The 16,858-nt window shown below is 42.9% G+C and overlaps 2 protein-coding genes across 10 annotated transcripts in view; both read right to left on the reverse strand.

Moving 5' to 3' along the window:
• Positions 1-225: 225 nt before the first annotated feature.
• Positions 226-11,994, reverse strand: NSRP1 (nuclear speckle splicing regulatory protein 1). 3 transcript variants are annotated; one of them, XM_065036857.1, is made up of 7 exons: positions 11,733-11,994; positions 10,410-10,497; positions 4,726-4,782; positions 4,249-4,380; positions 3,117-3,324; positions 2,438-2,546; positions 226-1,847 (listed from the first exon to the last, which is right to left on the reverse strand). In XM_065036857.1, exons 1-7 carry the CDS (start codon positions 11,750-11,752, stop codon positions 833-835), a joined length of 1,629 nt encoding a protein of 542 aa, XP_064892929.1. In that variant the 5' UTR covers positions 11,753-11,994; the 3' UTR covers positions 226-832. The 3 variants fall into 3 exon arrangements, with proteins under 3 accessions (XP_064892929.1, XP_064892930.1, XP_005502088.3); XM_065036858.1 differs by having other exon boundaries at positions 4,233-4,380; positions 11,733-11,785; XM_005502031.3 differs by lacking the exon at positions 11,733-11,994 and adding an exon at positions 11,094-11,236.
• A 234-nt stretch (positions 11,995-12,228) lies between these two features.
• Positions 12,229-16,858, reverse strand: part of EFCAB5 (EF-hand calcium binding domain 5) — a 35,337-nt gene continuing 30,707 nt past the window's right edge. For 6 of the 7 annotated variants that reach the window (XM_065036831.1, XM_065036834.1, XM_065036833.1 and 3 more), the window contains 5 exons: positions 16,084-16,187; positions 15,506-15,759; positions 14,784-15,013; positions 14,484-14,580; positions 12,229-13,004 (listed from right to left, as the gene is read on the reverse strand). In XM_065036831.1, the coding sequence (XP_064892903.1) occupies positions 12,838-13,004; positions 14,484-14,580; positions 14,784-15,013; positions 15,506-15,759; positions 16,084-16,187 (852 nt within the window). In that variant the 3' untranslated portion in view covers positions 12,229-12,837. The remainder of the gene's footprint in view (positions 13,005-14,483; positions 14,581-14,783; positions 15,014-15,505; positions 15,760-16,083; positions 16,188-16,858) is intronic. The other variant, XR_010467336.1, reaches the window with a different exon arrangement.

A 16,858-nucleotide genomic window follows, 5' to 3' on the forward strand; every position in this document is an offset into this window, starting at 1 on the left:
AAAAAAACTACAACCACTGTCAGATATCCTACTTACCTAGTTATAGCTTGGAGATGATAACTTCACTATTGAATATGAAGCTTTGGACAGACCGACAAATCTAAGTTACCTCCAGTAGAATTAACAGATATGACTGTAATACACATAAAAAATTCATATACCTTATTTCACACAAAAAAAATGCAGTAAAACAACACAAGCATTAGAAAAGACCCACGCATTACATCCAGTACATATCTTACACTTTATTTGTTTCTGTACATCAGGTCCCCAAAACCAAAGCCCACACATAAATAGAAAATTCATGTCAATATGCATTTAACTTACAAAACACCATACTACGTACAGAAATCTCCTAGGTTATTATTCAGGCTGTTTTTCTTGCTCTTTTCCTACTTTCATGGGTCTGTTTCTCATTTTTGAGAGCATCACTGGGCAACAATGACTCCTGCCAAGGCCTGAGAACAGCCTTGTTGGAGCAGAACTCACTGTTTCAGCTGCTGACAGGAGCAGAGGCCGCTGGGGGGACGTTCTCACCTCATGTTTTACCACTCCGAGGTCTGTCCAAGAATCTTCAAATACCAAGGATTCAGTACTGAAGGGCAGGGTGGACAGAGTCAGCCAAATTTAATATAAACAGATTAAGGGTGTGTATCAAGTGATCCATTAATCCATTTCAAAAGTCGTTCTTCTGTTATGGCACACACCATTTCTCAAATGAAAGCCGGGAATAAATAGCTAGGATACACTTTTATGTCTGTACAAGAGTCCATGCAGCAACAGCTGTTCCTCTTGGTTGACAGACCAAGTGTTCCTGGCCACCACAGGGACATTAATCTTCCTCCTTCTCAATGTAGGGTTTAGTACCGACACGTGCCATTTGCCTTGCCAAGTAGCGGTCCCTTGCCGACATCACTGTCTCTTCATTGCTCCGTTTGGCAAATTTGCTCATGCTCTCAGATGGCTTCTGTGCTTGTTCTTTCTCCCCTTCTCCAGCTTTACGTTTCTGCTCAGACGAAATTTCAGAGCTGGATCTTCCCTTCTCATCCACCTCTCTCTCTTTTCCCAAATCAATCTCTCCATCTTTTTCTAAAGACATAGGGGTACCTTCCCTCCTTTCTCTGTATTTCTTTTCATCACTACCATATTTCTCTCTCCTCTCCTTCACACGATCTTCCTTTTCTCTAGATTTCTCTCCTCTCTCCTTCTCTCTGTCATTATACCTATCTTTACCATTTCTTATTCTGTCTTTCTCTCGTTCCTTTTCTGAGCCCTTCACTTCTCTTTCCTTCGCCTTCCTCCATTCTCTGCCATGTCCTTCCCTCTCTTTTCTTTCCTTCCCCCTTTGTTGATCATCTTGCTCCTCCCTCCTCCTGTAGTTATCTTTATTAGTGTGATCCCCGTATCTATGGCGTTCTTCCTTCTCCCTTTGATGATCCCTTTCGTGGGTCCTACTTCTTTCATAATCTTTTTCCCTGTACTGCTCCTCATTTCCCCTTCTGCTTGGTCTGCTCTCTCCCCTCTTTGCAAGATGATTTGTTTGGGCTTTTGTGCGCAGCTCTTCCTCCACACTGGACGAGCTTGGTGACCTGGAACGTCTCTGGCTCTTGTGACGTTTGACCTCCTCTTCACTGCTCACAGAGCTCTCTCTCCTTTTCTTCTCTTTCAAATTTACTTTACTATCTTTATGTCTCTTATCGTCATCACTACTATCAGCTTCTAAGTCGGTATCAGCATCTGGATTATTCTCCTTCTTAGCAGAGGGCTTCAGTCTTTGCCTTTCAGATGGGCATTTGTTCCTTTGGTTGGATTCATCATGACAACTCTCAGATTTTTCTTCCTTTATCCTACAATTTTTATGTTAAAAAAGAAAAAACAACATTACATAGCCTGTTGATTCTGTGAAATCTCAGACTTTTCTACAAACTGACTTCTGGTCAGGACTTAAGCAAAAGATGCTGCTGAAAAGTCTAAGAAAACGAGTCTATCTGTGGCTCAGGTTCCAGGAATCCAGTGCAAAGAATTTCTATTAAGTATTCATATCTGGTTTACTGGTGCATGCGAGCTGCTGAATTTATCTAGGTAAATGACTACGGTTAAGTAACTGTAGCCTCCATCTAATGATTCAAAATATATAACTTGAAACAGACTGCCAAATATTATGTAAACCACAGTAAATATAGGTTCAAATACCAGCCAGCATTGCAAGTATGACTGTCCTCTTGATACTTTTTAAATGGCATCCCACTCCTGCTTGTTTGCCTTATACTCTACCACTGATGAGCACTAGTCATTTTCCAAAGAATTAAGTTAATTGGCTACATAAAGTAATCAGCTTACCCTCCCTCTGTCTAATTCTTAGTGTTCCAGTGAGTCTGGAATCACAAGCAGCCAGAAGCTGGTTAATATGTGAAAGCCTTCTGGAATCGCATCCTACCTGGCTTCACGGAAGCTGCATTTAGGCATCTCTTCTTCCCCTACCGTCTGGTTTAAAAGATGTCTGTAAAATCCGCTGAGATCCTTCTGTTTGGTCACATCCATGTACGCTAAAAGAAAGAAGGTAAAGTTGCATTTACTGCGACACAAACGCTCATCAGACACAACTCACAACTGGTAAAGACACCACCAAGACTGCCAGCTCCACCCTGGAGGTTTAAAAGCTCAGAGCAACTTGGTTTGACCTCACAGCAGACCAGGCTTTGAGCAGGAGGCTGGAACAGGTGACCTTCAGAGGTCCCCTCCAACCTGATTTATCTTATGATCCTAGATCCTATTCTTTACACCTGTTCCTGGGACGCTGTACAGAACGTCTGCAGTAAGGAGTGTAAGCACCACTGTACCCCAGGCTTGCGACTCCTTCTTCAACAACTGACACGTCCTCAAAAAGTAAACACAGCAACGAAACAGTACTGACGCACAAACAGCGGAGCTTCCTCTGTTCCTTTAGCAATGCGTACATAGGAAAATAAAGTGGGATCTGACTCAGTGTCTCCTATCTGCTCCTTTTTTTAATTTTAATTATCTCAAGCCTCACAGAAAGAGCACATCACAATATCGTAAATCACATACAAGCCCATACTTCATTTTAAAGAGTATTACTTCAGTGTGACCCTCACCCTCGAGAGCTGCCTGTCTCCTTTCTCTTTCCTCCTCCTCAGCCCTTTCTTGCAGCTTCTTCTTATAGGCTGAAGTCACAAAAGCCTCTTTGTCAGCAAACTCTTCTCCTTCCATTTCACGCTCTTTCTGAATTTTTCTTTCCATTCTTTTTTCTTGTTCCTTCTTTCTAATCTCAGCTGCTTTGAGGATATGTTGGATGTATCTGGGCTAAAATAGGAGGAAAAAAGGTACAATGCTGAGAGAGAATTGAGGTGGCTGGGAAAACACAGACCGGGCTTGCTGGAGATGTTGAAGAACGATTGTAATGGAAGAAAACAGACAGAAGCTGGTCTAACGTATTCTCCCACTGTTTGACAGCTCACTGAAATCAACTGCCATCCCCTTTTAGAGCACTAACATGGCATGCTTCCCACCAGCAAAAGAGGTGGTTGTATTCAATTAAAACATTCAGCCCATCTTTGACTAGGCTTATTTTTGCTCTGAGTGAAGTTCTATGCTTTTTGGTTTCCCATCCCTTGTACAAGTCTTGCCTCTCCAGTGCTCTAAGGGAGGGGGAGTTTCCTGTTATACCCACATAACCTGAGCAGAGCTTTCAAATGAAACAGAGCCAGTGACGATGAAAATATCACTTGTCAGGATAATTCCACCATGCGTTGAAACAAGGCTGTGGAAATCTGCTCACGCTTCCCTAATGAAAGTTAATTACTTTAGTCTTCTGACAGTCCTTCCGTAAGCATGCTAGTGAGCAAGGAGGGACAACTTATGCTCACTGGCTTAATAACCAAAGAGTCTTTATTATCAGAAGTACTATGGTTGCCTCTAATTCTATGATCCCACTGTAACATTCTCGTGAGAAATACACAGCAAGATGTGCTATAGGTACATCAACTGGATGGGAAACTTGTAGCCTGCCGCCCTGCAGAATGCCACTGGATCAGGACTCCGGTGTATCTGATGAACTAACAGTTTTGCCAAAATTCTTGCAAATTACTACCTTATGTAACAGGATTTGAGCACAGTGCTTGCAGGCCCCATGAGAAAATGCATTTGGGAAAGCTTAAAAGTTAATCAATCATAGTTATTCCAAACATACAGAGATAAGACAGACAGCATACATTTTCAAGTATCGACCTTTTTGTCATCTTTTCCGGATAACAAGCTGGCATTACTTTCTTTCTTCTTCTGCTGCATTTCATCATAAATACTGTCATATTCGTACACTGTAGCATCTTCCTCCAAAGCCTTCTGAATCTCTAATTTAGTCTGAAACAAAAAAGACGGGAGGAGAAGGAATAATACAAAAAATATAACCATGAATCTTGTACTATTTTCAAACATTTTATTCCTGGATTGTAATTTAAACAGATGTGTAGTATAACCCAATCCATTACATAGAGGAAATGCCCTGAGAATTTCAAGCCAAGTTTTAAAGAAACTCTTGTGCTGCAAAGAGCAATGCACAAAATCATAAAATTATGTTGTGTTTTTAAAGGATAACTCTAATTCTGAAGTTGCACAATTATGTTTCTGCAATTATTTAACAAAAGAGAAGGGATGCAGTTATTTTTTAATCTGCCACAGGCAAGAAGAGTCCCCATGCCATCTTACCTGTTTCATTGCTTGTTTTTTCAATGCTTCTTTCTGAAGACTTTCACCAACAGATGGCTACAAGAAGGAAATATTGCAGGAATTAAATGAATTACATTGACCCAGCTCATATTATTTTTCTACCATTCTAATGAACAACTATATAGCGAGTTTCCACCTAATTCCAGACACTCAGACCATTGCTCACTTCCCATAAACATGCTAGGACTTACTTTTGTAAGTAATACTACAATCAGAAAAAATGAGACAGAGAATATTCAAAATATTCTTTCTTAGCCCACTCCAAGTGAGAGACAGTCAAATAAAAATGGGATCTTGAAAGGGCTCCTATTCCAACGTTTTCTGGTGCTCTAACTGCTTCATGCAGACTTCGATAAAACCCACCTCTGCTTTCAATGTTAAACCTTATGGCTGAAACACAAGGGAAATTGTGATGTGCACTTTCATGGAAGAAAAACCCTGCACTGATTTGCTGATGCTCATCACTAGAAAGCAGCCTCTCTCCTTCACGCAGCTGCAGATAAGCAGGTAAGGATGGAGACCCCACTCGAGGCTTTAGAAAGCTGAGCTTGGGAGGCAACAGCAACACAGAGAGAGTCCGCTGTGGTATCAGGGACCATGCTTGGCATACAGCAGCTTGCTGATTATTTGGACTAGAACTGAATCTAATCTACTAATCTACTATTTATTTATGCAGCTGGTTGGCTGGTGGGCTGGGGAAGCGGACAGCAGATTAATTACTTTAAAAAAGTCTATAGGAATCCTGGCTTCATTCATTTAGTGTTTAACTCGAGCTCTGAAGATCGAAGAGCTAATGTTGAGAAATATTTAATATACTGTACTTCATTTTTAAGCCATAAATGAATCAGTATACATTTGTTAATATAAACAACTACTTTAAGTTGGCAGCAGAACACACAGCAGCGTTACACAGAAGACCCAGACTTCCCGCTGGCTCTTGGGGAAGAACACGGTTCTCTGCTCAACATATCAAGGGTCATCACTGAAGGTTTCCTTCATCAGACACTCTCACACTGGTTTTACAGAAAGGTACCTGAACAGTAAGGATTCTCCCCTGCATTATGCCCGAAAGCAAGGGCTCAGTAAAAGATAAACCAGCTTCTGCAGTTATTTTTACACAATAAGCTTTATTCCACCAAAATACCTGAAACACTGCTTAGACTCTTGTCCTTGTCTCCCTACGTGAAATAAACACGTTGATCTACAAAGATTACATAAACACAAAAGTAATATATAATCCTCATTATTGTACATATAATTGTAAAGATGTCCACCTGTACTTTGTTTGTCTAGTGGCAGTAAGTTTACAAAAAACAAACACCTTCTCTAGTGGTTTATGGTTGACAATTTCCTGTTGTGCCATGAGCTCTGACAGATGAGAACTGCCTGTTCTTTCGTATTGTTTTTACTTATCAACTGCCCATTTATTAGAGGCCCTATAAACTCAGCAATCTGTCTCATACTTGCTCTTTCCCTGCAGTCAAGCTATTCTTCTGAAGCACAAAGCTTAGAGTTTAATATTTTCTAGAAGGAACTACACAGAGCCCATGCAAACCAAGAAATTCTTAGCAATGAGACTCCACAGTCTACCGGCCCTATGAGACCATGAACAATACCTTGTGCACAATGGAAAAGGTTGAAAAGAAAAAGAAAATATAGTAATAAAATAAACTACCCCAATCTACTACCGTTTCTCACTGTTCTCTCCCATTTCTTACCCCCTTCAGGTATCTTAAGTGCTTGAACTACCTCTTTATTTTTATCCCGCAGGTAAGGACCCCTTGTAAGTTACTTCTTAAAATGCCTTCTTTACGTTGCTCCTCCATAGGCAAAGAAGAACATTCAAGCTATTGAGCAATGGTTTTGGTTCGTCTCAGCTATGTTGAAATCATGACAGTATGTCAACAATTTACAGCTTTATACAAAAAAGCTAAATTTGAAGTTCTGAGGCTGAGAACATCTTGTAAAAAAGTCACAACTACTGTAACAGATGCTCTCAAAGTACGTGTGAGATGCCTGACTTATTTTTCCCCCACTGACTGCCAGAAGAAGTACGAGACCAACAAATTCTGACCTAATAGCTATTACTAATGGAGTTCCTCACATTACCTGCATAGTCGGCCTCCTAAGGAAACCATTTGTGGTTGCAACCAAAACCCCAGGGTGGTACTTACTGCTAGATATCACTCCATCCCTTTTTTAAAACCAAAAGATGCTTCTGCTCTAACACAATCTGTTTATGAAAGACCCATGTGGGGGGCTTTATCCTTTAACACTGCCCTTTTGAATTCTCTACCTGCTGTTTTGCAGTAGACATAAAATAAATTACCTTTGTTTAAAATGAAATACATTTGAAAGGGAAATGAAATCCTCCAGTGATGTCAGGCAGATTATATGTAGTTTGATTTTAATCTCTCACTACAACCATCTAGTTTTAACTGGATTTGCAGGAAAATATTTGACCAAAGAGCAACAGCAGAATAATTTGGAGATCTATTTGATCAGCAAGTGAAAGAAGAACAGAAAACTCAGCCAGTTTAAAAAATGCAAAGTTTATATTTATACTGAGCTAGCCAGTCCACAAACACTTTATTGTGAAAGAGTGAGAAACAGGCACTTCCAGAGCAAAATTTATGTCTCTGATTTTAGGTGTCTACTTTAAAAGGAGACAATCTGTGCCCCAGAAGTACCTGCATCTCTACTGACTGTACAGGAGCTCAAGGAACTCAGGTGTAGATACCTGCCAGTGTTTCTACAGATCTCGCCCCAAGTTTATGGCCCTGTGTGGTTCAGTCTCTGAAAGGCTGAGATGCGACTCCGCTCACTTCATTCTCCTCACATCAGCTAAGGAATCTCAGACTGTGAGATCTTTGGATTCGTGACACTTTGGTATCAAAACACCTTAAAACGAGCTACTTACACTCCATGTATATGTATCTAGCAGTGAATCGCTAGGGCTTGCCCTCATAGAGACCTATATTATCCAATATGGCCTGAGCACAAACACTCACTAAATGTACATGAGACTCAAGCCTTCACAGGGAAAATTAAAAAAAAATCAGGTCAGGCAACAAATTAATCCCACTTTATACACTCCACAAGCTGTGGCTATGAGTAGATTAAGAGAAATAACATGAAGAACAAGTCACGTGCAGAATGAGCTTTCCTGGGCATTCCTTCCTGGCTTCCAGCAACCCGGAGTTTAGGGACTTCCTGAATGGGAGGATGCACCTGGACCATTGTTTGACGCCAGGAGAATCCCTTAATTTGACTCATCATTTCTGAATCAATTTTTAGTTTTGGCCATGCCACGATATCCTGTGGCAATGAGTTCCACAACTTAGTTATACATTGTATGGAGAAAAAGCCCCAACTTCCTTTTGTTCCGATTAAACAAATTACTTCGTAATTCCATAATATACCCTACTGCTCATATTATGGGAAATGGCAAAATCACTTTACTTTCTGTGAATCATTCTTGTTTTTACATACACCCTCTCAAGCTATTCCCCAGCACTTCCATCTCCTCACCAACCTCTTTTCTAAGAGCCCCTTTAGTCTACTTGGTCTTATTTTGCATGAAAACTGTTGCATAAAAGCTGGTCATCATCAATACTCATCACTTTGCCAATCCTTTTAGTCAGACTGTATCCTTTGCTAAGTTGCAAAGTGAATAGAAGGATCCGTATGCAAAACAACAACAGGATATAGTTTTTTGCTTGTTTTCAGTTTCTTCCTCTGTGCCTGCTTAAACATTCCACTTTTCTTTTAGATGGCCACTGAAAAAACCCACCAAATCAAGCTGATACCCTCACCGCACTATCCACACCGACTCCTCGATCTCTCTCCTGAATTAGCACCTGCTGTGGTCTATGTACAGTTATTTTTTCAGCTACACTTTGCATCCCATAGCAACGAATCAGTTTTGAAAGGCTGGTGAGGTACAGGAATGTATGTTGGGTCATTCTGATATAATCAGGAAACAGAAGTTTAATCTGCTGTACCATAGTGAGATTTTCAACTAAATTCCAAAGATAAAACAGAACGTGGAACAGTGCACTGGCAATACTGACAAGCCAGCTCTGAAAATGCGACACAAGCATAAAGGAATAATATTTTTGGTAAAAAAAATGGTTATATCACAAAAAACAGCAACCAGAATGGAAACTTACTTCTAACAGATCACAGTTTGTTGTCGTAACATCTACTCTCTCCAAGAGGCTCTCCTAGGGGTAACAACCTCACCCCCAGTTTTTAAAGACAGCAACAACTGCTCATTATGAAAATAATTCAGAACTATATTGGCTAGAAGTAGCTCTGATCACCTGTTCTACTTTTTCCCAGTCAATATTGTATCTCAAGAGAATTTCCATACCAGATGTTCTGTTTCTTATGAACAAACTCAAAGATCATCTTCATCAGCAACTAACACCCATGAGTGTGCTTAGCCACGGAAAAGCAAAACCAACAACAAAACTCAACTTTCAAATTCCTTCAGCAAAGAAACAGGCAAAATCTTAATGAAAAATGCATAGTAACATTAAAAAAAAGGGGGGGGAGGGGAGCAAAAGTTTGGTATCTACTATATAATCACAGACCAAGTCAGGTGTGCAGATTTCCCAGCACAAACTTTATTAGAGTTCAGTTAAAAATACATAATCTCCAGACATTTGAGATGTAGTTCTGACTGATAAGGTAGCAGACAGGAAATGAAACCCCTCCCAAATGCTGCTCCTTATCTTGAAAAGCTCTGAAATGATTATTGAACTAATAAAGTAATTTTGCTTTTTTTAAAAAATGATCTTCTTCGATAAAAGCAGTTATGAGATTATTACTTTTTGCTGGGTATGTACCATACTGATGAGCATGACAACTTTTAAGAGTTACTCTGGTAGTGCATCTGTCAGCCTTTCCAAAAGGGAGGATACCTGGTCTGTTAAGCTAGAAGTTAGCAGGCAGTATCACACATTATTGATATTAGAATTATTAGCATTCGTTATTTTGCTTTAATGTTTAGGTATTAAAAGAAAATAAGAAGAGAAAAAACCAAGATAGCCCCATACTCAGGAATATCGACAGTCCTCCTGCGCAATGTTTAACGACAAAGAGATTAATTCAAGCTCAACCCTGGGATCTGGAAAATGTGGGGTGAGTCCCCTGATGTAGAGAAAGACACCAAATCCCAAACTGAGGGGGAAAGTGCTCCGGCCCATGAGGACGGCGGATCCGCTGTCATCTCCGTTAGCTGTATTTAAAGGAAAGCCTCTCTGTAGAGCTATGAACTCAAGTGGAGGGACAGACCTCCTGAGAGCACTGAGGAAAGAGATGGGACTGAAGACGTGTTCCTGTCCTCTGTGCTTCCTCTAAGTACCATAAGCCCCACGGAGGCAGTTCCATGTTAAGTGCTTCTTTAGGAGCCAGATACTGTTAACTCTTGCAACCAAGTTGCCACTTGTGATCAACTTTTGCAAGAGCTGACAGAAAGTAACTAACAATCAAGTCACCACATCCATGTAACTTGCCCTACAAAAACCACAGATCATATTTCACACCCAAATCCAAAATGACAACACACGCATCCAAGGTGATGTAGGCATTAAGGATTATAAACAAATAAATTGCAGAATATGGAGCAAATTTCAGAAGAAAATTGTTGAACTGACCTCTTCGTCAGAGTCATCTGCAAACACCGAGAGCTTCTTCGAAGCAAGATTTTTCTGTGGCAATTTTTTGGGCATAATGAGTCCATATCTAGGGAAAAAATTAAAAGTTACCTTTAACATTTCTTACAACAAAACATATACCGTGCTCCAAAACAAAAATCTACCATTCATAATTTTAGCAATAAAAGACCAGTGTCAACACAACGTATGAAGTCCAGATGTGAGCAGCATTTCCTGCAGTGCACTCAGCCTTGCCACACACTTGCCAGCTTCTCCCAGAGCCATCCCTGTCTTTTTGCATGCAAAGTTTCTACATCCCATGATCTTCCTAAATTGGGCCACAAATCCCTCTTGCCCAGAGTTCTCTAAGCGATTTTCTTTTCCTCCCTTGGAGAAATAAGAAATTACTAGTTTAACCTCCAGAGATTTAGTCTCAGTTTACACTAGACACTATTCTGTAAATACGTTTGCTGGGGCAATAAGAAGTTCACCTATTTTGCACGGCAACATCAACCACCAATCCACAAATACAGCTAGAGCAAAAGATGTACAGTCAGTTTATGTCACGCAGAGATTGATTAACTACAGACGCACAACTACTCTGCTGACACAGCCAGTGTCTGTGCTTAGAAACACTCCCTATGTGTTTGGTAACGACCTCCAAATCAGGAATTTCTCCCCCACCTGCCTTTCCCTGAGTCCATCACTGAGTAAACAGCTCGTCCCAGCCTTTAGCGTTGAGCTGGAGAACCCCATGATGCCGTGGGTCCTACATCATCATGGTGACGAACGATTTGCTTCCGTGTGTTCTGAACCCGCCCCAACAGCTGCCTCTGACCCGCCGTGGGGACCCGAGAACCGACCCACGGGGAGCCGGGAATCGAACCGCTGCCCGCCGGGAACCGACTCGCGGTCCGGCCGGGCCCCGCCAGGCCGCTGCTCGGGGAGGCAGCAGCTGCCCCGCGGGTTGTGTAGGAATCCTGAGGAGATTCTGCTTCCTAAGAGTGAAATCTCCGCCCCGCAACACCGCAGCAGCCTCCGGTGCCCTCCCACTGTTTGGGGTTTTGTTTTTAAGAAACACAGTTTTAAATTCAGGCCAGCACAGCGAGGCTACACGGGAGCTATACGTCAGCCCCCCTCCTGCGGCCCGGGCGGCCGGTTGTGTCAGAGCTCGGCCCGAGCCAGGGCCGCGTGTCCGCCCGCCCTCAACGGCGGCCCCAAGCGCCCCCCAGCCGCTGCCCCGCGGAGCCGGGCCCGGTCGGACCCTCCGCCCCGAGGAGCCCGGCGGCGGGAGCCCCCAGCCCCCGCTCCACCGCCACTCACTGCTTGCCCAGCGCCGCCATCTTGTCCCGGCCGCTGCCGTCGCCAGGTAGAGCCACCCACTGTTCCGCGGCCGCAGATTCCTCACGGCCGAGCCGCCTCCTCCGTCGCCCCCGAGCCTCCCGCCGCACCGCGCGGTGCTCCCGCTCCAGAGGGGAAGCAGAGGGCCGGCGGAGAGCACCGGAGGAGGGGATGAGTTTTTTAACGGCTCCTTGGCGAGTGGCGAAAGTGCCGGTACGGAAGGGCTGTTGCGGGCGGGCTGCGTCGCTCTGGGGGGAGCGGAACCGAACCGAACCGAACCGAGCCGAGCTGGAGCCGCCGGCAGCTCCTCAGGCCCCGGCGGCGGGAAGGGCCCCGGGAAAAGCCCCCAGGCCGCCCGCCCCGCGGCACCCGGTGGCCGCTGCTGCCCCGGGCCGGGGGGTGAGAAGCCACCGAGCCCCCGCCGGTCATCAGCAACCCGGAGATGTCGCTTGTTGCTGACTAAAGAAAGAAAGAGGAGTTTAATTTCCCAAATATTTATTAAAAAAGTGATTCTGCCAAAAGAAACGTTATTGGAAAGATGAAATCTTGCAGCCGACAGTTCAGTGGGCTGTAATCTCAAGCTTCATCCCAATAAGAAAGCTTTTTTTTGCTATAATGAAAAGTGTAGGGCTTCTCTGCAACATGTTCAAAAGAACTTCACAAAATGCTGATTAACCACCTTCACTTAAAATTATACCTAAAAGGTAATTTAAGGAAACTGAATCTTGAAAAATTTTGCTGTATCATTTATGAGTATTGTAGCTTGGAAGTCATAAACTTGTCCCTGTCTCTCTCTTTTTTCCCATCAGAATTAATTAAAAAAAACCCCAAACACAAAACAAAACAACAAAACCTTTTAATGAAGCTTTTAAAATGTAGTAGTTACACCAGCAAAATGTTTGTATTGCTTTTTCTTAATAACCCCTAACAGACTTCCTATCATCTTAATAACCCCTAACAGACTTCCTATCATCTTAATAACAAATGCTTTGTAGCTATGCATGAGAAAAATACAAAAAACAACAGTCAGTTGAAGGAAAGATGTCAAATGCCGGAATCACCAGGGTTAGATGAGGAAGGACGATGTTTAATCGGAGGCACAGGAGAACCGGGTGCGCAGAGGGGCTGAAGACGGAGGGGTTTTGCTGCGCAGGCTCCTGGCGATCTCTGCCAGCGACAGGCAGGTGTGGACCCAGTGGTGCAGGTGCTCAGCCGGGACCCAGCCGCGCTGCCGCGCCGCCGCGCTGGGGACACCTGGAACACACCAGAGAGGTAATTCCAAAAGCCAGGTTAAAACCGTGAGTGGTGTTACCACGAGACTGAACAGAAAAGGTCATCCCAGCAGCGGAGCTTTCCCCAGATGCAGTAATTCCAGCCTGGAAAATGGTGATGCTCTGAAAAGCACACAGCGCTGGTGTGACAGTGAATGGGCAAGCACAGGACTGCTGCTCTTTTATTACAGTTTGTATTGTGGTAGGTCCCCTGATATATAAGTGCTCTGCTGTATTTTAATGCTACACATTTCATAATTAAAAATGTAAAAAGTGTGTTTTTCCAAACTCAGATTTGATTTAAGAGTAATTATCCTTCAAAGCTCTTTTACTAAATGCTGTTAAGGGTCATCACAGAATCACACCATTAAACGTTGCTGTGTTGGTAGTGTAGGCTGTTTTGTGCTCTGCTTTGTATTACAGCACACATACATGGAACACACAGGCATTATCCAACAGACACCATGTATGTTCATTTTGAAGGAATTTCTGTAACTGAATTACACTTCACACCACTGATCTGACACTACTCTCTCAAAATAATTTCCATCCTGGAAAACCAACCTTTTGGAGCATACCAGCTGTTTTATTTTAGTTACATCTACATCCCTAACTGGAGGAAGATGGGATGCCCTGGGCCTGCTTCGTTCTCCCCAGTCAATTATTTTAATACATACAGGGAGAACGTATGAAAAGGAGCTATGACTGCATCAAGTGCTTACTGTTCATCAGTAGGCAGAGTACTGTTGATAAATATCCCCCGCTAAATTAACAACTCTTCTCCACATTTGATTTTTAACAGGCCTCTTAGGCTGGCATTAGATCATCAAGGGAGAGATCTCAACAAGAACAACAGTCATTTCTCTTGCAGAGATATTGCAAATAATAATAGCCTCTTGAGTGCTCTGGCACCAAAAAAGCTCATAATAATTAAAGGCAAGAAAGAGGCTGAAACACAGCTCCTGTATAAGGCCAGTGAGTATATTATAAAAAGTACCTGGCAGATGGTGTTTACAAAGAGAACTCACACTGTCCTCCACAATCACGTTGCTGTTTGGAGCTGGGTCAGTCCTGAGGGCAGGGCATGGAGTTCTGAGGTAGATTTACTTGCCAGAAGAACCATCATTCTTAATATGTCTTTACATATTACTTGCCAAAAGAACCATCATTCTTAATATGTTTATGTGGAGGTTGACAAGGAGATCGCTTGTTCTGGTACGTTTCAAAGCTGATCTGTTCCCCTTTCCTTAAGGCAGTGAACTTTGATTCTAAATTTAATAGGTTGAATGTATTGTCCAAAAAAGACTGCAGATATTTAGGACCCCTTATCTGTTGCTTATTGTGAAATCAAAGTTAATTTCTGAAGTAAGGACCTTAAAAGCACTCAGCTGAAGGTTCCCACTGACGCTGTTTCATTGCTGAGCCATAGCTGGTAATCTCACAATTAGTTTATAATATTTACCAGTGATGCAGTCCAGCACCAGCTCTGCTTGAACTTGCACAGATGCAGCAGTTGGATCAAAACAATAAATCTCCTGAATCAAATTGTCATCAAGATTCTGCAATGCAGAGAACAAAAAGTGTCAGGTGGCAGTGACGAACTTAAGAAAGGGTTTCAGAATTAAAGATGGCTAAGTCAAGCGTACAGGAAATCTGTAAGGCAATGAATTATTTCACTGCCAGTTCGCCCTTGGAAAATTCAGCTATATCTTCTTGGGGGAGAAAGAACCGAAAACAGAGTCTTAACATTTTGAGATCTCACCCGAATGCACTGACTCCAGTTCTCAGTCTTCTCTGAGCCCTTCCAGTCTGGATGGAAGAGCAACAGCACGGCCTTAACTATGGTATGGACCAGGGCTGGCGGTTCTGCACAGCTCTTTATTTCAGCAAAGCTCTCAGCATTGAGTTTCCGGACACACTCGCGCAGGTCCTGCAGCATGAACCGGTGGAACAGAATCTCTCCATGCCTCAACTTTGCCACATGTTCTGCCTCTGGAATCAAAAGCAAACCTTTCAAGAAGTTTCTCAGAAGCATCTGCTACTCAAGACTTCCTGACCAAAAGGCTCTGTCCTCTTTCTGATTAACTCTTTGTCTCCTTGACTGATTGGTTTGTATACAGCCTATGAAACTTTTAAAAATGGGTATGTGCTTGAGAAGGAGACAAAACTTGCCTCAGGGGCAAGTGACATTCAAATTCTTTTGATCTTAGTTGGAGCGGTTCTGAGAACACCCTTGATCCCTGAAGGCAACAAAGCACCTTGCTTCACACCTGTGATTTCAGTGGGACTTGGGTACAAAATATCCTGTGAACTACAGCCAAACTTTAAATGTTCTGTTTAACTTTGCAGTAGTTTATATGTATCAAAAATTTGTATTAATATTTGTCTTTCCATATTTGTAGAAATTATACTTTAGATATGGTTTTACTCAGACTCCTAATTTCACCCCTAAAGAACCCTATCTTGGCTCTGTATGCACAATACCCAGTACATAGGTAGGTTCTGTTTCCTCTGCAGATATTTTCAGTATCTCAGAGCAGGCAGCTTGGGCCATCTTTAACATTTTCTGCAGGTCTTTGTGTTCATGAGGTGGTAATTTCTGGTGCTGTCCAACACTGATATCAAATATCCCAAGAGCTTGTCCTGATAGGTCACGGAGAGGTACTGCAATGTGGTGTTCTCCACAGACACAAGTGCGAATGACCTCTGAACTGTCTATGCACTTAAACAGGTAATCTCTGAAATGAGAGGAAAGAGAGGAAAATGTACTACACTTTCCCATTCTGGTTTCTTTTGGTGATTTATTTAGCATCTAGTCAGATGTCATTCGTATCTTGTTGTTAAAACAAAGGTATTACATTACTAAACCTTTCACAACAGATGTAGAGCTGGCTCGGCAGCTCAGCTGGTAAGCATTCAGTTGGAAGGTAAGTTTTTGCAGGTCTAACTCAAAGAGAAAATAATTCTCACTCCTTCATAATTCAGCATCCCATGCAAACACACCAGAAGCCTTGATAGCGAGAGAACTACAGCCGGGCACTCCCGCAGGTGCTGGAGCCTACCTTAGGAGGTTTTCTTCTCTGAGGAGAAGAACAGGAGAGCTATGAATTTCTTTTTGCCCTGTATTATCTGTGGTAATCATCTTGCACAGAGCATAGTCCCATGTCTGCCAGAGAGAAACAGGAGGTTTAGCTGCATGCAGGGAGGGAACAGCCATTTTGAAGCTTGGAGAGGGAGGAAATTGTTTATTTCTTAAAGGAAACTCCTATGTACATTTAAGTGCAATGGGCTGTTTAAAGACATCTCCCAGCAATGCTTGGTTTTATTCCTGGAGTGTTTTGCTCAAGATGCATGAAAAACGTGCCTTGGACCTCTCTCAGCCAGACTATTTAATCCATCCCCACGCTCCACACCAAGGAACACCCACAGGCCAAGAAGCGGTTTCCCTCCTTTTCCACACGCCCTTGCAGTCCTCTTTCTCATGTCATGTTTGTGCCAGTGTCCCTTGACACATGAAAAGCGCAGAGGGAGCAAATGACCTGGCTATCAGGCAGCCAGCGAGGGAACAGTGCAGAGCTGGGAATGACAACAGAAAACTGCCAACATAAACCATGCTTATCAGAGGAAGCAGCTGAATTATGGCTACAGCAGATGTCATACAGACTTTGCGATGACATGGGATCAGTCCTAAATATTGCATACACTTTTCATCTTCTTTACTCGCTTGTGTGCGAAGTGACAAGCTTCCCAGGGCCCAAGCGCCTGCTGCACAACTGGAACCCGATCTGCAGGGAGGGGGCCTTCCCAAGCCAGCTAATTGGGAGCAGCCACTTCCTG

The sequence above is a fragment of the Columba livia genome, chromosome 20, assembly GCF_036013475.1.
Source record: "Columba livia isolate bColLiv1 breed racing homer chromosome 20, bColLiv1.pat.W.v2, whole genome shotgun sequence".
Classification (NCBI taxonomy): Eukaryota; Metazoa; Chordata; class Aves; order Columbiformes; family Columbidae; genus Columba; species Columba livia.

Excerpts from the sequence above, each read along its gene's own strand:
- NSRP1 (XM_065036857.1), bottom strand. The coding sequence starts at position 11,752 with ATGGCGGCGCTGGGCAAGCA. Across the intron at positions 4,381-4,725 it reads AAAAACAAGCAATGAAACAG|ACTAAATTAGAGATTCAGAA; the intron begins GTAAGATGGCAT and ends TTTTTGTTTCAG. Across the intron at positions 3,325-4,248 it reads CCGGAAAAGATGACAAAAAG|CCCAGATACATCCAACATAT; the intron begins GTCGATACTTGA and ends CTCCTATTTTAG.